The sequence below is a fragment of the Clupea harengus genome, chromosome 19 (assembly GCF_900700415.2).
Source record: "Clupea harengus chromosome 19, Ch_v2.0.2, whole genome shotgun sequence".
In the NCBI taxonomy this organism is placed as follows: Eukaryota; Metazoa; Chordata; class Actinopteri; order Clupeiformes; family Clupeidae; genus Clupea; species Clupea harengus.
In genome coordinates, this window is record NC_045170.1 from 18,692,655 (window position 1) to 18,713,241 (window position 20,587).

The 20,587-nt window shown below is 47.4% G+C and overlaps 2 protein-coding genes across 3 annotated transcripts in view; both read left to right on the forward strand.

The window, feature by feature from the left end:
* The first annotated feature begins 13 nt into the window (after positions 1-13).
* On the forward strand, positions 14-13,088 carry rnf115b (ring finger protein 115b). Of its 2 annotated transcripts, XR_001162434.3 has the most exons (10): positions 14-912; positions 1,488-1,546; positions 1,798-1,858; positions 2,005-2,207; positions 3,642-3,710; positions 4,603-4,669; positions 4,984-5,077; positions 5,804-5,919; positions 6,236-6,423; positions 6,736-8,058. XR_001162434.3 is itself a non-coding variant. In XM_012828909.3 (9 exons), the coding sequence occupies exons 1-9, from the start codon at positions 835-837 to the stop codon at positions 6,362-6,364; spliced, it is 876 nt and encodes a 291-aa protein (XP_012684363.1). In that variant the 5' UTR covers positions 14-834; the 3' UTR covers positions 6,365-13,088. The 2 variants fall into 2 exon arrangements, 1 of the variants encoding a protein (XP_012684363.1); XM_012828909.3 differs by having other exon boundaries at positions 6,236-13,088.
* Positions 13,089-15,334: 2,246 nt separating this feature from the next.
* The window catches only part of ash1l (ash1 (absent, small, or homeotic)-like (Drosophila)), a 31,032-nt gene continuing 25,779 nt past the window's right edge, over positions 15,335-20,587 (forward strand). The window contains 2 exon segments of the mRNA XM_012828891.3: positions 15,335-16,108; positions 16,916-20,587. Coding sequence (XP_012684345.2) covers positions 15,455-16,108; positions 16,916-20,587 — 4,326 coding nt within the window. The 5' untranslated portion in view covers positions 15,335-15,454.

A 20,587-nucleotide genomic window follows, 5' to 3' on the forward strand; every position in this document is an offset into this window, starting at 1 on the left:
AAAAGCAATAGAAAGGCATGAAAGAAAAGTAATTGACCTTCTTTAGCAGTTGGCATACACATGTTCTAGCTGGTGCTACTTCAAGAGCAGTTTGACCTGCTCTGGTTACTACAACGAGAAACTAAATAGCCCATACAAATAGATGACTCGAACACATAAAAACAGCACTATAACAATAATTAGCCTCCTATAAGATCCCCTTCACAGATTGAGAGCTGTGATTACATGATTTACAGCCATCTCCTTAATAAGTAGCACAAGGAACTTTGCACTGCCAGGATTTTGTACAGTTGATATCTGACGGTTGGCATGAGGAAAAACTTTCTATAGGCCTACAATCCTTATTTGGATATCTGTTAAGCTAAACCGTTATGCACAGTCATTCTAGGCCCTACCAAGTAGAAGTCAGGATGTGACTCAGCCAAACTGGTGCAAAGACTTCAAACCAAGTGTGAATGATATCACAGTGGTATCCCCTTTTCATGACTCCCTTGACCTTAAACGACCCAGCAATTTGCATGAACTTAAAACCATAGCCTGCATACCGACGGTCACGCTTTTCATGTCTGTAAAAATAGTTGTTTCTTAAAATTAATTTTAAAACACTCATTAAAGCAACCATGTCTACAAAGTCATTGCTGTATCGATTTGCTCCAGTTCCAAAAGCAACCCCATACAGGTCTTCCTTCATAGCCTAATTTGTTTACTAAAATGGTCTCTGACCAACTAGCTATCCCTTCTGGACTGACTCGACCCCTTTGACAGCCGTCGACGCCTACCCCCTTGTCAGTGTGCGCCTGGGCCAACGTCAGTACTTGGACTGCCACTCTGAAGATGGCGGAGGCTGCAATGGTTCCCCAACACCGCTTTTACTGTCACTGCTGTAAAGGTGAAATCGATCCAAAACTCCCGGTGAGTTCAGAAACCGCTTTTGATTCCGCATCAACGGAGTGCCGTTGCTGCACTGATTGCCCCTCAACTGTAAATATGATAAATAATTAAGAGAAGATGGTTCTTTCCTAGCGAAAGTGCTATCCGAGATAGTATGTAGGTTGAAACTTTAAACATCTGTTTTGCTTATATCATAATGAAGAAAAGGGTTCTCAAATTTCTGCGAGCTTCAACTTTGAAAACGTGCTATGAACGCAAACAAGTTGCCCGTTTCGAACGGCACAGAATGAGTGATCCAAGTTTAGGGTTTACGCTGTTGCCATATTTAGTGCGAGGGCACGTTGTAACTGACGGGGGAGAGCCTATGAGATTGGCAGCCGCGGCGTGTCGGTAAAGAGCCGAGAGACCACTGCGCGGATCAACGCCCACCTTGAAGTGAACAGCTGACGTATGTTTAGTAACATTAAAGCACACGTGCTAGCGCTGATGTAACTCTGTAAGACTCGGGGTAATATTTGGGGGAGTCCAATTTATAAGTGTGGCTTTAATTTCTGCACGTTTATCCCAAGCAGACTATTGATATTTTTTTCTCACAGGAGTTTGTTTGCCCCACATGTGAGTCTGGATTTATCGAGGAAGTGGCAGAAGGGTCAAGGTGAGAGTCAGCTTTCAGTAGGCTACACTAAGGTTATATATCTGAATGCCTACATTGAAAACTTTAGGGTCTATATGTAGCCACTAGTTTACACATGGTATGCTATAAACCGTATGGTAGTCACTTGACCAACCAAAATTGAAAAGGTCCAAATACGTTTATTTTGTATGCATATATTCAAGCATCTATGGTGCCACTACATGGTGTTAATGTAATATAATTATCACTCTATCTTTTTTTCTAAATTTCAGTCTTTTGGCAACTGGGGACACCACTGCAGCCAACGATGATGTTGGCTCCCAGTTTACAGAGGTACAAGCCTGTTCTTCTCCAAGACTCCCCTCCCACAGACATTCCTTGTGTGGTCTTTGCCTGCCCCTCAGTGCATTCCTCTGTGTGGTCATGTCTTATGTCACCACTCATTCCTCTGCTTCCCCCCCATTTCTTTGTCATGTCAGCTGTGGCAGCTGCTCTTCATGGAGCGCTCGGCCCTCCTCGACGACCCCACCAGCGCTGCGCCTCTCCCCAGCAGTGACAGAGCCGACCGGAGGACCCAGGTAGAGACACTGCCCTCTGCACCCTCAGAGCCAGAACCTCCAGCTCAGCAGGATGCCCAGCAAAGGACACGGGCCAGACCGGACCGGGGGCCGGCGATGGAAGGGTGGGTGGACATCTGTTAAGTGTTGCTCAGCTTCTATAGAGCAAGGTGCTGACAACGTAAAGGTCATGAGTTTGATAGCCAGGGAGCACTCCTAAAAACTCACAAATGTATACCTGTCGAGAGCATTAGGTTAATTTAGCATTTGGTAAAATGTAAATTTGAATTTGTTAACCCAAACCGGTCCTCCCTGATAACTTGTTGGCCCCTTAAAATGGCATTGTGCTGTTTGCTTTGGAACTCAATTTCATGCAACACTTAAGGTCTCAGGAAGTAATATGAACCAGAGTAACCACATTCTTGTAGATACTTTAATCAATTGGCAGAGCCGTGGTGTTGTTTGATCTTCTCATCACTTCCTCTGGGTCTTTGAGGGATTTTAGGGAGATGTGAGTTATTGCATGACCTTTCCTAACATGCTAGTGCACTCTTAATCCTTACCTAATGTCAGGCCATCTTCTCCCAAATATCAATGAATTCAGATGTTCTGAAGTACTAAATGATCTGCAGCTGCTACTGCTGCTGGGCATATAGCATATTTTTTCACCCTCCTTATAGAAAAGAAATGATCAGCGAATATGTTCACACCCAAATGTTGTACCATGTAGAGCCAATTCTGTATGAATTCTGTTTTACATACAGTATGTGTCTATACTGTATATAAACAAAGAGTTGACAAAACAGCCATGCAGAAGAATAGCATTTTTGTATGAACTTTTGGTGTCAAAGTCAACACACTTTAATATGATTTTTTTGGTGGCACTATGAAGGTGCAGGTCCAGTTTGAATAATCTAAGGGCGCTGCTGTTTCATGCATTTTTGGGCTTGGTGTTTTGTAAAAAAGGGTGTGTGCATCAGAAAGAGTAAGGCACTGAAACAGAAAGAAGCAGCGACAGACTGTTTCCGGAGGAACCCAGCATTAAGACATTCTCACATAGTCAAATTCACCACACACACAAACAATATCTGAGGGGTAAAATGACAGTAGCGCTTTGGGTCTCTCACTCATACACTCTCCCTTTAGTACTGATTTTTTCCCCACAGTATGTGAAGTAGCTCGAGCCTGACATTCATAAAAGAGTGAGGAATGGTGGCATAATAGTGTAATATTTGATGCTGAGATAAAATGAATAATAAATTGTGTTGACTGCACTGGGCTAGTTGCCTTTACATTTTACAGTATGTAGGACTCCATCATCTGATGTCCTGTGTGTTCTTATAATGATGCTGATACAGAGGTATAAACTCACAAGTAAAACCAAAAATTCATTTTGAAACATATCTTGGAGGTTCACATCTTCATTTCATACTTTATTATGACAAGTTAACTGCTATTTGCGATAGTAATCTTTCTGTGGAACACTTTGGTGAAAACACTAGGTATTAGTGTGGGCTGAGACCACTCTTTGGCTAACCAAATCTTTGTTTCACATCAAGGATTGTACAGCAGTTTCTGGCTGGTTTGTTTGGCAACAACGGAAACCCAGGTTCTGTGCCATCCTCATGGTATGTACCTACTGGTTATTACATAGATGTGCTTTGACATTTTACAGGGATGGTAATTCTAACCTCTGTAAAGTTAGCACCTCATTTAAAAAGAAACATATAAAACCACTGCCATTTGTGCTGTGTTCGGCACCAGTTTGGGAATGTAATAAAGCGGACCCTGTCACTGACTTACCTAACCTGTATATTGAAATATAACACACAGACTCAAATAACACAGTGATTACATTTTTAGAGTGTCAGCTTCATGGAAGTGTTGAAATATTGTAGTGTTATGCATCTTCATCTCCATATTGTCAACTGCTGTTGTTAAATCACTGCCTTGAATATGCACAATTTAGTCCATCAGATGAACAGATAAACAGATGATCTATGATCAGCTTCTTTGTTCCATAGTTGGGCTGAGCTGTAATTTAACTGACTGTTATATCTGTTTCTGGTCAGATTCTCATTGCTTCTTTCACTATGGCCTATTTTGTGAATCCAGGCCTGTGGTTGGCAACATGTTTTTGGGTGGTGGACCTTTCTCAGTAAACAGTTGTGACAGTTGTGTCGGGGAAAGCCCCTGTGAACACTGTAGCATCTGGAGCCCATCACCACACCCTGTTCACTTACCCACTCACCATAGCTTAACTGTTATTATGTAAGAATAAAGTGCCCTCGTCCTGTCCTCTGCCTCGCAAAGCATAGTTATGGCAGGGAATGCCTTCACTGGATGAGGGACTTAACAGAGAGATAGTGTTTACTTAATTAACCGAAAGTTAGTCCCTCCCATCATTTCCACTGCATTTTTTTCCAATGTTATTCTACAGTTACTGTCACGTGCTGTCTGCCTTACTCCCTCAGTAAATGTTAACTAACATAAGTCTGGAAATCCTTCTGTCTCCGATAGGTCTCTGCACTCAAACCCAGGGGACTATGCATGGGGCCAGGGTGGCTTAGATTCTGTCATTACACAGGTGGGTTACCATTAGACTACAGTCATGACTATTGTCCCCTTTGAATAGGTGTAATATACAATTATATCCTGGAGTTGGACTTGGGACCCATTTACCCTGCAATAGATAGGATATAACATGCATTATTGAGTGTCATTTTGTGTGAAATTCCTTTTTGTTTCTGCCTTTTTGCTTCTTTTAGTGCCGTTTTTTAAATAGTGATCAGAAATGGTACAATCTCCTACCTAAAGAAACCTGGGTTTATATGACCTTCTAGGTCATATTAACACACACAGACTGAGTTTACCCCTCCCCGTCTTTTCTCTTATTTTTAGTTGTTGGGTCAATTAGAGAACACCGGCCCTCCCCCTGCCGAGAAAGAGATGATCTCATCGCTCCCTACTGTAGCCGTTTCTCAGGAACAGGCTGGTAAGTTCCCATAATTCCTTTGACTCACTCACACACACACACACACACACGCTCACTCTTACTCCCTCTCTCTCTCTCTCTCTCACACACACACACTCAGTGTATTAAAAGATCTAATGACATTTTTGTCATTTATTCGGTCAACATTAATTTTCATTTGTGCAGTATGCAGAGGTACTGTTGTACCAGATGCTGGCAGACGAAATACAAAATGTTGTGTTGGTTTAGCTTCTGGAACAATAAATGTAATGTAGTGTCACTCTGTCACTGACTTATCTAACCTGCATATTGCAATATAACACACAGACTCAAACAACACAGTGAGTGTCAGCTTCATGGAAGTGTTCAAGTATAGTGGTGTTATGCATCTTCATCTTCACACACTCACTGTGTACACTTAATGAAAATTAAAATCTTTTTTTTTTGGGAGCCAAATGTAGACGGTTTCTAGCATCTTAATAAGATACATGTCAGATCGGGTGAGATAGTAAATAACACCTCTGTCAATGAAACGAGTTTGGACATTCACAACATTCGGTGGGTACCACTTGCTGTAGTCCCACGTTTATGTTTCATACCAGTGTTATGAGTTACAAAAATTGGCAGCATGTGTTAACTTGTATATGAAATCATAACTAAAACAGGAACATTTATTGGTCTCATGTCAGTTCCCAATAAATCTTAGTTTTCCATATTTGTGTATCTTTCTCTGTCTCCTCCACTCAGCGTGTAGACTTGAGTGCCCAGTTTGTCGGGAGGAATACGCAGCAGAGGAGAGTGTCCGGCAGCTGCCCTGCCAACATTATTTCCATAGCGACTGCATTGTGCCATGGTTACAGCTGGTAAGGGGTGTAACTAAAGAACGATAAAGTCTGTTCTAAGTGCATCTGTAGTTTGCCACTTTAAATAGGTATGCAGCGTATGGCTGTTTGTATGTATGTACACATATATAAACATGTAGTGATAAATGACTGCCCTATATATAAAACAAACATACAGCAGCAATAGAGCAGCAATAGCTACAGTGTATGCTGCTCCTTTTGAGTACACAAAACATATCCAATGTATATAATGATGGTTTGTTTGAAATTTTACTTTTACTGTCCTGGATTCTCTTAATGTGTTCCTGTCTTTTGTTCCTTTGTACACTGTACATAGCACGACACGTGTCCAGTGTGCCGGAAGAGTCTGAACGGGGAAGACTACAGTTTACAGCCGGAGCCCTATGCCCAGGTTCTAGAGCCCAGCCCAGTGACTGCGGAGACCCAGGGAGGAACAGCCCTTTGAGGGGAGCCTGCTGCCTCTCTCTGCCATCTCCAAACCAGCTCCAAGTGAATGTGCTCCAAGTACTTGAAACACTTTTCAAAGTTTGCAAATTTGGGTATCCCAAAGTTTTTGTATTAATATCGTATTCACACAGCACAGTAGATGATAACACTTCAAAAATACATGTTTTGACAAAACTCAAGTAACACATAAAATTCCACAGAGAGGTATGCTTCTGTTCTCTGTGCTTCCTCACCCTCAGTCTTTGTGCCTCCCTCCTTTTTTATGTCTGTGTGGAGCCGAGCAGATGGACCTACGCTCATCCATGACTTTCTCTCCCTCTTTCTCCCTCTTTTCCTCTCCTCCCCCCTCTCTTTACCCCCAACTCCCAGGAGACCCATCGTTATGGATCTCTATGCTTTTTAAAAATTCCACTGCATCTCCACAAGAACTTCTGTAGGCTATTGAATGTGCAAGCAGTTAACATAGAGAGTGGGTTTTTATTCAGTGCCAAAAAAAAGGACTAGGGTATACACTTTGTTATCGAGTTGTGAGAGAAATGTGGGACAGATCACTGTGCAGTGTTATGTTGTGTAGTGTGTTTTTTTTTTTGGCTCTGTGCTTCCTATCCTGGCTGATTTTCTCAGGTTTATGAACTGAGCTGGGTTTGGACCACCCTCTCTGAATGCAACTCTCTAGGTTGGGGCTCTGCCCTGTTAGAACCTCACCATGAAGACCACCACTATATCTTCATGGCTTCTTTTCTTGTTGTTGTTGTTGTTGTTCATGTGTTGATGAATGTTTTTCTCTGTGACTTTTATCGTGTGTTTCATAACTGTATGTGATTGTTTACTGTTTGCCTGGTGCATTTGCCGGGCTAAGGCAACCCTGAGAGGAAATTAAGATTATTTTAATGTCCCAGGAATGGGGCATTTTCTTCAAGGCTTTGTAATTCTATCATCTGTTGCGCTAGCTTTCTCCCCATTACACTAACCACCTTTCAATATTACCAGTCTTGTTTGGCTCTGCCATTCTTCAAGCTCCTAAAGATACTTACAGTATTTATCTTCTGTTTCAGTGGCCTCTTTAAGCTAGCATAGCATTGATAGCTCTTTCTTCCAGACCACTGAACATGCTCGCCTAGGGTAAGGTTGGTCCAGTGCCACTGACCACTGTCATTTCAGAAAAACACTTTTATGTATATCTATAAATGCACACTCACAGAGAAAAGTGCCTTTGGTAAGTGTATACATCAAGAATTCGTACAGCAAGGTTAAGGCGATGAATGGACACAAAACATTTTTGGAAATGCAACACTGGAATTGTTACCTTGAGTGAATTGTTTTTTTCTATTTGTATATACATGTATATGGGAGTAAGAAGTTACGTGTAATGGAGTTATGTAATTAAATTACAAAACAAATGTAACTGTAATCTGTTACAGTTACTGAGATAAAATATGTAATTAAATTATAGTTACTAATCAAAATATTAGTGATTACAAAGGAGTTACATCTGAATATACAATTTTAAAGCTTATATGTAGAATATAACATTCATTCTGTTGCTTTGCATCTTTTTGCCACCTAGACAGGCTCCATTAATTTGGCATTTTTGAGCGTTGTTTTTGATTGGTTCTATGATTTCAATTAGCACTGCCTCTCACCTGCCAATTAAAAAGTAATCAAATAAGGTACATTCCTTTGATGAAGTAACTAAAATAGTTACATTACTCATTAAGTTAAACTAGTACTAGCATAACTACTAATCTGTAACCTATTACATTTCAAAAGTAACTTTCCAAATCCGGTGCATATGTATAAATGTCTACGTATACACATGTATATGTAGGCAGGGGCGTTGCTGTGAGTTGAAAACAATCGGGGATTATCGTGCGTTCAGGCGCCAGGGAATTGGGAAAGTTCCCATTTCGGAACGTCCCACATCAAAGTTGAGAGCGTTCACCCAATGACAACAAACAGGTAACTGTGTTAGGTAACCTTAAGTAGGTTAGCTAGCCAGATGTTTAACATTACATTATTACACATAAGTAAACTGATAAGTATCGTCACAATCACCTGTGCTAATGAGTACAACCTAAATAAACAAAGTGACTTATTTGTGCGCAGAGCAAGTAGTCTACATTTTTTTTAATCTTTCACCTCAAACGTTGCTATGTCGAGTGACGTCCAACCTACTTTTCGGAGCTGTCAAAATGTTCGTTTGACAGGCGTTCAGGTGTATTTTCCCATTCGGAGGAACTTTCCCACTTCCCAGTTGCTTATGAACGCACCATTAGCCCAGACCTGTAGGGCAGGGGGCATCCATCCCCGGGAAATATAAAAATAATTCTGGTAGCCAAATGCACCATTTTCATGCAGTTATTGTCATTATAGTATACTTATATAGTCATGCGATATTAAAATTGAGTCTCAAGGTTCTCCTCATTTCATTCCCTTTTACCTTGCTCTTGCCCTAATGGTCAGCAACAGCAGATAAGTCTACCTCCACCTCCTCTGACCTGGCCTTCGCCTCGTTGCATTCATCCTTTTCCTTTGTGAATAAGTTTGTTATATTCATAGCCTTTAAATCTTGCCTTAACCAGTTAGCTACCACCAGATGCCAACCATGGCAAGCCCTTTAACCGATACCTGCGCGCACTCTCTCTCACTTATGATCACACAAAATGCGCGCGTGCCAAGTAGCTGCTTCAATAACACACAGATGACCCAAACTGTACTTGCGTTTTTGATCCACGATATCATATGCGAATATCTTCGAGGCCTATAATGCATGATCAGAATGATAGACGAATCAAGGTGGTATCTTTGTCTAGGCCTAATGATGCCCGTGTAGCCTATGTAGGTACGCTATAATTATAATACAAATGAAATCAAATATCTGACACTTGACCAAAAAAGACAAACAAATACAACTCGCCAACAGTGATTATTTGAAGATCCAATGTGATCATTATTCACCCAGTGTACCCCCACTATTATTAGGGAAAACATTGTGGTCGGCTATCAATTTGGAGCAACAATAGGCTACTGGCTGCCAAACCAGCGGTTGCCTCAGAGTATTTATTAGTCATTTATGTCCATGAATTATACATTACCACATTGTAGCCTAGCTTATTTATTTGTTTACTATTAGATATCACATAGCCTATGTACGTGTCTCTTTAGAAAAATACCTTGCACAACAACTAAAACTATGTAGGCCTAGTCCTATTGCATATCTTAATGACCCTGAATATTTTAGGAATATTAATGTCATAAATGTCCATATATAGACTGTGCGAATCCACGGGTTGTTCCTCTGTCCCGCCTATTCATAGAAGGAGCCAATAACGTGCATAAACTGTTATGCACAGGGAATACAGGCAAATCAACTACAAGGCTTTCGTACAATTTCCCACTTTGCTAGTTATGATTGGATTCTAGCCACTTTACAGACACTTCAACAACCTGCCTCTCTGCAACAATTCCCACGGGAGTCTAGATTCTTCACTGTGGGTAAACACTGCCACGAGCGCACGAAAACACCAAGGCGCGCTTTTTTTCCGCCGAGAAAAGGTTTCAGCAGGATTGTGACGGTTGCGGGTGATCACTCGAAATATACTCGAATACAAACTGCCCATTGCGTAATATCGTTTTATACCACATCACACGCTAAGGTGTAACATTGTTAAAGAGAACACAAACATCTCAGGCGGAGAACTGGGGGAAACGGGAGAAAGTGGTGAACACTATACGCCACATGTCCTCCTCCCTCCTGTCTTGGTCCTCCTCCCCTCGCTCACAGTCTCTCCCTCCCTCCCCTCCCGCTCTGTGACGGAGAGAATGCCCGTGTTGTACTGACAGAAACGTTACGGGCTTAGCAGGCATGGAGGCCCGATTAATGAGAGAGGCCCATTCCGACACGTCCAAGCTCGACTAACACTGTCCCGGAGAAGGATTCCGGCGACATTTTGGGATACGACGGATAACAACCACTGTAAAGAAAAAGAAGGAGTGGGAGAAGAAATACAGGGAGAGATCCATTTCGGGTCTCTGTTGATTCAACGCAGCCGCCATTTTGTTGACAGTTCGTGTTTTTTTAATAACCTATCCAACGCTATATCTGAATATCATTTTACTTAAAATCAATTCTTGTTACTGTCTCTTACAGCATATCCATTTTATGATCGTCCTTTAATAGACTAGGCGAGAGTGCATACTTTGCAAAGGAAACAAGCTAGCCAGTTGCAGCACACTGCTTCGTTAGCCGAGAGGGCTGTACACAGTTAGCCTGTAGCTAGCCGTAGCATCTGTGTGGATATGACAGGACAGATTATTCGTTTTACCTACGGGTTTGTCTGGTGTAATTATCTTGTTATAACGACAGCGTGGCTATTGTAATTAGAAAGTCTGACTTAACTGTTCTCCCAGATAAACAGTGTTCAGCCACGATACCAGAGAACCAACATAAGTTACACCTAGCAATCCAACCCTGAAAAATGATAGGCAGTTAGCAAGCTAGACAGAAACGCACTGGATACAATGTAGCACCAGGTTATTATTGAGTTCTAGCTTGCTACAAAATAAACATCTCCCTTCAATGAATGAATTGTGTCAAGCGAACGACATAGACAGTGTGCATTCGACACTCTGTAATGTCCACGCATTAAAAGACACTTTTCTATAACGATAGAGTTAAACGTTATTTAACAGTGTACTAGTGAGCACTGTCTTTACAATTTGCTCTTTCTGGGTAGCACCCTGGCTAGTTAGCGTACGTATTCCACTATTAGGACGGTGGATGGGGTCACTTCTGTGATAGGATTGGTAGCTTGCTAGCAGGTTTCATATCTATAAGTCAAGATAACAGCGCTTTGTTGCGATATATTTGCAGATTGTTTACATTTCATCTAGGTGAGGAAAAGTATGATGAAATGGACCTTGATGGATTTCCTTTCTTATTTTGACATTTTTCTTTTATCTTATTTTTTCCCGGCAAATCAGCACTTGCAACAAAAATACCGTGGCGACCATGATGATACACACGAAGGGAGGATTTTGATCCAAATGATGTGAGCTCCGTTTTTGGGCCGCTATTAAGGTGAGTTACCATGATGGCTATCATGTTGTTATCGAACCATTTTGAAGCACTGTCAATCTTTTGCTGACTCCTCGTCTTTCAGGTGATTGGCCAGTAGTATAATATTTTGTCTGTTCGATTGTATTTTCTGAAGAGGTAACTGATTTGTCAAGGGAAAGCTACTAATGGGGAGAGACGGGCATTCTAAGGTCTGGAAATCTCGCATCAAATCTCTAATCGCACGAGGCTATCAAAATGTTTGACGGCGACACCGCTTGTGAAATCATTTGGCAGGTGTAAACAGCAGGGTGATTCCCCTAGTTCTTTCACCTCGTTAATAATCGGATAACGGTCTTTGGAAAGTCCATTGAAATAATGGTGGTTGTTTCGTTGTGCGTTTGCTATCCTAGTAAGAGTTGAGGTTTAGTTTTTGAAACAGAATCTTTTTAAAGCTATTTGTTACCTTTGCCTGTAGAGTTGAGTATTTTTACTAGTTCTGTGGGTTTCATGTGATAGCCTACTTGCCTACAGAGACATGTCGATCATCCTCAGATAACCTAATTTTCGGTATACTTCACAGCACGTACAGATGGCGTGTGTGTTAAGACTTGGACAAGAGCAAATGAGACTACACGTGTATCTCAAGTCGCTAAATAATCTAAGTGAACCTGTCCGGACTGCAGGACACCTTTGAACTCTGACCCACAACAACGCACGTGGGCTGTCGCATGTTAGGAAATAACGTATTAACTCGTAGAATGCTCAGTGTAGAATACTCACACATTGCTGGGAAAAACAGCCTACGTTCTAACTGAATTCAAGATGTTCCACCATTCGTTTTCTTCAGCGGTTATGTTGTGATATGTTTCGAGAATGTGCTTGGATTACTGAATATGAGCGCACAAGGTTTTGTTAATCTAACGTTATGTTTTGAGGTCATATTTTGATAACGTATGTAGTCTCACTAAACAGTTGTAATACGTAAATGGGTTTAATATACAAAAGACACGGAACGGCACAGCTACTACTGTGTGTGTGAGCGCGCAGCTCAGAGATCTTGCGTGTCTCTAGGATACATTCAGCAGTTATGAACAACGTGTGCAAAAGTGCGGAGTGCGAGGGGAGGGGGCGCGCTAAGTTTTTTACTATGTCTACATATTCATCCGCAGCTTTGTCGTACCTCTTCCATCTCTCTTTCTCTCTCCTTCTTTCTCTCAATTATACACCCCTCAGCACTTCGAGCGGATCAGTTACACATAAATAGTATACCTATAACAATGGTACACAGTTTTTGTTTGGCCCCATGTATCCATCTTACAGAAGAGGGTCTATTGATCAATTGCATGTGTTTATCCATTAAATTCCTCTCTGATTTCTCTGTCTTACACACCACAAGTTGAGAAAAAGTAGTGAAACTGCTTTATTGAACACATGGGACTTGTATACAACATTTGGGGTTTATATCCAACACAGAAAAAATACTGCTAAAGCAATTGTTTTTTATGCTGTGTGAATACCCTGAGGTTAAGGACATTGATTTGAAAACGGACAGAAGCACCCACTCTTGGTCATCTTTAATATATATGAAAACCTTTGAAAGAGCTGAGAGGTAACAGTCTATTCATAAGGAATGTGCACATGAAGAAGAACTGAGTGAACGATTCGAGACAGAATGATGAGTCAGATGAAAACCTCTGCCGCTCGAATCTGGTAAGCGTGATAAGACCACATGCAGAGAGAGAGAGAGAGAGAGACAGGGCAAGAGAGAAGAGTGCAGAGTGCAACTCTCTGACGCCTTAGTGTTGTGCCTCTCTGGGCGTGTGTTTTGCTCGGCCGTGTACAGTGCCGTGCACTGTAGAACAGCACAGAGAGGAAATAGGGGAATGATTGTCACTCAGGGAGGGACGGACAGGGGAAAGCAAGAGGGAGGGAGTGCTGGAGAAAATGTGTTTTCGATTAGAAGGAGCACAGTGACTCGAGTCTGACTGCTGTACTTTCAGCCCTCCGAGAGAGAGAGAGAGAAACAGCGGAAAGAGATGGAGTGTGTGTGTGTGTGTGTGAGAGAAAGAAAGAAAGGGGGATTGATGTAGTGAGGGGGAAAAAGAGGGAGGTGTGAGTAAATGTGGTATGAGTAGGGGAGGGGGGGGGGGGTTTGAAGTGAAATGGACTGAGTAATTGTAGTAAACATAGAAAAGAGGGCGTGGGGGAAACAGCACAGCGCAAACCAGAGTGTGGACCCCTAGCTTACGAGACAGATAGGTTTCGCACTAAATGACTCCCTTTTCCTCAGTAGACTTGGCAGTTGAGACCATTCCCTCTACCCAGCTGTCACGTATAATTGTGTGGTGCCCTGGTGTGCCCAGAGCCGTACTAGTGGGCCCGTCTGGTATCATCTTCTGATAAACTGTCCTCTTTACTGTCTCTCTCCTTCTTTTATTTTCTCTTTCTTTTTTCGCTGTCACAATCTCTCTCTTGACTTTCCTTTAGTCATTCACTCCATGTATCTCTTTTTCCTTATCTTACTGTCTTACTCCCTGTTTCACTTTCTTGGTTTCAGTTTCTCTCTCTCTGTTTCTCTGTCTGTCCTCCTCTCCCTTGTGCTCTCCGTCTCTCTCTCTCTCTCTCTCCCACACTCACTCTCTCTCTTTCGCTCTCTCGCGCTCTCTCCCTCTCTGCCTCCCACGCTGTGATTGGCTGAGCCAGAGGGCTGGGGAAGGCAGCCATATCCGTTGTCTCCCAGTGGGGTTTGCTGTGCTGAGGTCACTGCACTGAACCGCCTGGTGGTGACTTCACTCAGTGAAAGCACCTGCTCTGGGCAAACCCCGCATTAAATCACTCCATACAGCCCAGGAGGACAGAGAGAGCGCGAGAGAGACAGGGACAGAGAAAGCAAGAGAGAGAGGGAAAGAGGAAAAGAAGGAGTTAGGACGTTTACTTCCCGTTGCACTCCCCCCCTCTGTTTTCCCTATACCCTCCTGGGATGACAATTAGGATCCTTGGTGGACGAAGTGCTGAGCCAATTACCCTCAGCTTGCGCTGCCATCCAGAGCTGATGGGGAGAGTGGAGGTTTATGCCTCAACAGAGCAATGCTTTACCAGAGCAATGCTGTAACAGCTATGACGTCCCTTCCCCGCTCATCACCCCCCAAGCCTGGCTTGCCCACAAACCCCCTCTGCACAGCAGCCTCTTTTCTCAACCCCCACCACAGCATGATATGTAAACCACACAGCCTCTGAGACCTCGTGTGGGCAGCCAGCCCTGAAAGGACTAGCTCTTATGGATAAAATTACAGGAAAGAGGGTACGGTGGGAGGGATGCGCTAAGGGCTGCTGGGTGGCCAGTGCTGAGGGGTTGCTGAAATAATGGTTCCTGCCAAAGCGATTGAGCTGTGTTAGGAAATGCCATGTGTATTTGTGTTAATTCACAGGTAAACAATGCTGTTACATGCTTATAGCAGGATATCTGACTTTCACGTTGTAAATCCACATAGTGTTTACTTACTAATGGACTGAGTAGACATGTGAACAGACTTGTCACAAGGTGAATCCATCAAGGAGAAATGGCACTACGCCTGTCCCTGTGATGTGTTCCCTGTGCGTGTCATGCTAATTTGTGTCAGTTAACTTGTGCAAGGTTACAGTTGTCCTAATTCACCAGACAGATCGCTATGCTCGCAGATCAGCAGGGTGTGACTAATGCGTGGCTCTGTCTTTGCTACCCCCCTCCTTCCCCTTTCTTCTCTCTCCCTACCTGTCCTTATCTCCTAGATTGAAGGTGAGAGGGCTGGACAGCCGGAAGGGACAACTGCACCGCTGCCAGAAGAGGATTGCTTTTTCAGATCTCTCTCTCTCTACCCCCCCTCCCCTTCCCCCTCCCCCCCCCCCCCCCCCTCCCTCCTCCTACCGGACCTCTGCCTCCCTCCCCAGGACCACTCAGAGAACTCTTAACCTGACGGCCGCACCCCCATATTTCCCCCACGTAACGCCTTTCCCCACCCCCCCCACCCCCTTCCCCCACCCAGAGCACACATGGATCAGAGGACTCAGGGGGGACCCACCACGCCACCCCCCCTCCCTGCCACAGCTCCCTCGGGTGAGCGCGAGAAGGAGGGAGTAGGTGGGAAAAAGGAAGAAGAGGAGGAGAAGAGAAAGAAGGAACGGGAGGGGGCAAAGTCGGAGCCTGGTGTTGGCACTGAGGGTGCACCAGGTGACCAATCCCAGCAGCAGCAGCAGCAGCAGCAGCAGTCCCCTCAGTTCTCCGTGAAGGAGGCCACTTACTCAGAGGGCAACGTCAAGATGAAGATCGGCCTCCAGGCCAAACGCATGAAGAAGCCCCCCAAGATCCTGGAGAACTACGTGTGCCGACCCGCCTTCCGGGCCACTGTACGACACTCTGGAAGAGGAGGGGGAAGGGGCAGCAGGGGAGCAGGGGCGAACGACACAGCCGCCGCTGCTGCCGCTGCCGCCGCCGCCGCCGCCACCGCTGCCGCCACCACCACCACAGCCAACACCACCACGACCGGTGGCCACACGCAGAGCCCGTCGCATGGGAAAGAGGCGGAGAAGAGTCAGAGCGCCACCACACGACCTGTCCCGCCCCCAGCACAGACCCCACCCCCTCAAACCCCACCCACATCCACAAGCCCCATCAATCCAGTCAATGGAAGCCCACCAGCGAAGAGGGTAAGAGGGCAACAGGGCCTGACCTTAAAATATTACTTCAAAAGGGTAACAAGCAGCAATAACACAATTACTGTTATGCATATATGCATGTCACTAATGTTCTTACAATACAAAGTTTAAATTGTTTCATATAGTTCAAAACATTGCTCATCTCAACATCTACTAGGAAGAGAGGAAAGTGGAAAGTTTCTGCCCCCACACCTCTCCGTCTTTGTGTCTCCCTCTTTTTTTTTTCCCTTCCCTGTGTCCCTTTTGCCCTCTTTTGCTCTTACTGTCCCCCCCACCCTCCCCTGACTGTCCCCGTGTTGGCCCGGCTAAGTGGTATTGAGCTGAATGTCTTTAGCCTGCAGGCAAACTGGGGGATGAGTGGCCAGCAAGCCCCATCAGCGTGCTGGGATTTCAGCGAGACAAACAACACACTTACCGGAATCCTCTTTAGTAGGCACTTTCCCCTTTAGACAAAACCCTGCCCAGGAGAAGCACTTAGCTGGACAGATCAAATTGAATTGAACCTAAGGCAGATTCTTGCCTGTCAACGCAAGGTGTAATTATGGAATTAGAGCACTGCCTAAATGGGTTTATCAGCCTTATTTTGAAAGCTGAGCCTGTGACCAGCCATTCATTTCATTTGTGTCCAGTTCCTCATTAGCTTTTTTCCTGCTTGTGGTAAATTTGAGCAATTTAGACGCCTAATAATATAGAGACTCAAATGTTCCTGAATTATCCAGAACAAGCTTTCTAAACTTCTCCCTTCCTCTCTTTCTCTCTCCCTCCCGTTCTCTCTCTCTTTCTCTCTCTCCTACACAGGCTCTCCCGAAACTGGTTAGCAAGTCTGACAGCAAACCCGAGGGGAAGACAGCGGCCTCCATAGAGAGACCCCTAAATCTCCACCGCCCGCTGCCAGACACAAAGTTGCACTCCTCTGCCAAGAAATCTCCCCTAGCCCAGCCGAGCACCCTGCCCACCCCCAGCCCGACTCCTCCAGCACCCCTGGCACCCTCCAATCACGAGCCCAAGATGGAGGGGGTCATGAAGCCTCCCCAGTTTCCGTTCGGAGAGGCTCAGCGGGAGCAGGACCGAGGGGGCGCCCCCGGCTGGGGCTCGTCAACTGTCACAGAGAAGCTAGCGCAGCTCATCGCCACCTGCCCCCCTACAAAGTGCCCCAAACAGCCCAAAGTTCGTAAGCCTTCCCCCTCGGCCTCGCACAGCAACTCAGTACCCCTCATCTCCAACCTGCAGAGGCCCGAACGGGCCATGGCCAACAGAGCCACCTACTCCAGGATCCAGCACCTGTCCCCTCCCCCACCCGTGTCACGGCCCCCTGGCCGGCCTTACGGCTCCCGCAACAAAGACAGTGTCATGGACAAGCTGACGTCTGCCCCCCGGAAGGAGGATGTCGATGGCGGGGTTAAGGGGAACACCAGCAGCAGTAGCAGCATCAGCTGTACCTCCACAGCAACCACCACCACCGCCACCAACTCTGCCCTTCCCTATGGCAACAGTCGCTTAGCAACCACAGCTAATGACAACGACAACAACAGCAACAGCAGCAACAACTACATCAAGACTCAGTCACGGCTCACGCACAGTTCACCTCACTCTTCTTCCTCACCTACCCTGTCCTCCGCTTCGTTATCAGACCAGAGAACAGGAAGTGGGTCTGCACACATAGGGGCCTCTTCCATGCTGGGTCCTCGACCGAGGCCCAGTCCCTCCCAGACAGAAGAGAACAGTGAGAAAGAAAGAGAGCGAGAGCGGGACTACAGGGACAGAGATTGCCCCAGAGACTTGAGCAAAGGGTCGTCCCCCTCTGGGTTGGGGAAGCCTGAGGCGAAAGAGAGAGGGTTGGCCTTGACCGCCAGAGGCGAGCGTGGGAAAAGCTCCAGCCCAGCCAAACACAGCCCGCTCCGGGAGAGTCGGCCTAGCCGGACGGCTAGCCCAGCTGAACCCGGAATGCGCCGGAACACCTCCCCCTCCGACCCCTCGGGCAGCAGTCCGCCTCCACCTCTCAGTGACTCGGGCCCTGGTTCCCCTGCCTCTCCAGACGAGCAGGACAACAAGCCGCTGAAGAAGCGACGGGGCCGCCGACCACGATGGACGCGCGTGGTGAACCGCTCCCAAAAGGCTGCACAGGAAGCTGCTCTCGGCCAGGCCAAGCCTGGCATGCCTATGTCGGCCCTGGGGCCCAATCCGCCTCTACGGAGACCCGTTGGACGACCCCCTAACCCCAACAAGGTGACCCCCGCTGTCTCGCAGCTCTTTGGCGCCCCACCAAAAAAGAGGGGGCGCCCCAAGTCCAAGATGCCCCGCCTGGATGCTCCAGCCCGAGGGAGACCCCCTCTCAAGTTAGCCACCTCCAAGGTGTTCTCCATCCTCAAGTCCAAAGAAGAACAGGACCCACCGGTACTGCACCCTGAGGTGGACCTCAACCCCCCCAAGCCAATGCCGCGAAAGCGAGGACGCCCCAAGCGCCTGCCCCCTACGCTGCCCCAGGAAGGGCAGCCCCCCACGTTAGCGCCTGAGCAAGGCGACTCCACCGACAAAGGCTTCCGCAGCAAGGGCAATGGGCAGCTCATCATGAAGACCATCATCGGGAAGATCAACAAGATGAAGACGGTGAAGCGCAAGCGACTGCTGAGCCAGATCCTGCTGGGGTCTGGAGTCGGGGCGGATGGCGAGAGCAGGGGGCCTGCAACCAGTGCGCCCGCCCCGGTGGCAGCAGCCACGCAGTCTCTGTCATCCCTGGCTGCCACGTTCGGAGGCAAATTGGGGCCCCAGATCAATGTCAGCAAGAAGGGCACCATATACATGGGCAAGAGGAGGGGTCGCAAGCCCAAAGCATCGGGTAACCCTCCTGCGGGGGCCCCGACACCCCCTCCGGAACCTTTCCTGTCCCCCAACACGTCTTCCCCACACCACCCGCACCCCTCCCAGTCTCTTCAGGGTCAGCAGCACCACCAGCTTCCCCCAACTGATGTCTTCCCCTCCCCGTCTCTCTCGCAGTCCAGCGGAGGTCAGAGTCCCATCAGCGATGCCAGTTTCGTGGAGCCTGGCTCAGTGCACTGCACCCACTGCAGCCACTCACATCACGGCCACCACTCCTTCCCCTTCGCGCCGCCGACCTTCTCCGCCCCCTCACCGCGCTCGCTGGGGCCAATGGGAGGCTCTGGCTCGGCCTCTGCCTCCCAGAAGAAGTCTTGCCGCGGCTACCACCATCACCACCACCACTACCGGACGCACTACCACTACAGGAAGCTGTCGCCTCCGCGGCCCCTGCTTCCCACCTCCCCTGCTCCTCTCAGTGAGCTGAAGGAGGCCACGCCATCTCCAGTCAGTGAGTCCCACAGCGAGGAGACGGTACCTAGCGACAGCGGTATCGGCACCGACAACAACAGCACGTCTGACCGTGGCGAGAAGGCAGGAGGGGCAGGACTTGGTGTGGGCGGAATGCCCCAGGGCGTTGCCAGTGGCCTTCTCCTGCCAGGGGTCATGGGGTCGGCTGTGGGCATAGGGCCGGGACTCAGCCCGCGGGGCAGGAAGAGACACGCCTCTTCCGTACTGATTGACCGCCCCTCTCCTTCCCCCTCTCCTCTGGGGGCACGGCCATCCCCCGACCCCCGGCGGGCGCACCCTGCTGCCGGTCCGGCTTCGGCACTGGTCGGGCACAAGGAGAAGCACAAGCACAAGTGCAAGCGACGGGGACACGCGTGTCCGGCCTACGACAAGCTGAAGCGGCAGAAGCGCAAGCGCAAGAAGAAGTACCTGCAGCTGCGCTCGCGTCGCCAGGACCCCGACTTCCTGGCCGAGCTGGACGAGATCTGTGTGGGTCTGAGCGACATCCGCATCTCCCACCGTACGCCCGCCATGCGCCTTGGCAGCAGCCTGGCACTAGGCGCCAGTGCAGGGGGCACGGGTAGGGGTGCGAACCTGGCGGGCGGCCGCAGCAGCGGCAGCAGCAGTGCCAACCCGCCACCCCACCACTACTTGCACAGAGACCTGCTGCCCACCATCTTCAGGATCAACTTCAGCGGGTACTACTCGCCCCACCCAGCCTATCCCTGCGACTCTCTGCACTATGTCCGCAAGCCTGACCTCAAGAAAAAGCGAGGCAGGCCACCCAAGCTGCGTGAGTCCATGTCCGAGATGCCCTTCGTCCCTGGGCTTGGCTTCCCCCTGTCAAGTGGGGGCTTCTACCACCCCTCTTACAGCGTCCCCTACTCCTCCGGACCCCTGGGGTTGGGCTATTATCGTGGTTACCCCCCGGCTAGCGCCCTCTACCCCCACCCTCACCACCAGAACCCCCACTCAGCTCCCTCGCACCACCCGCACCACTCGCCCTCCTTCCCACCCCCACCTCCACCCTCCTACATGCACCACCACCCCTCGCACCTGCTGCTCAACCCCTCCAAATTCCACAAGAAGAAACACAAGCTGCTGCGCCAGGAGTACCTAGGCGGGGGGCGCTCCCCGGTCCTCTAC

Excerpts from the sequence above, each read along its gene's own strand:
- rnf115b (XM_012828909.3), top strand. The coding sequence starts at position 835 with ATGGCGGAGGCTGCAATGGTTCCCCAACACCGCTTTTACTGTCACTGC. Across the intron at positions 1,547-1,797 it reads GAAGTGGCAGAAGGGTCAAG|TCTTTTGGCAACTGGGGACA; the intron begins GTGAGAGTCAGC and ends TCTAAATTTCAG. Across the intron at positions 3,711-4,602 it reads GGTTCTGTGCCATCCTCATG|GTCTCTGCACTCAAACCCAG; the intron begins GTATGTACCTAC and ends TGTCTCCGATAG.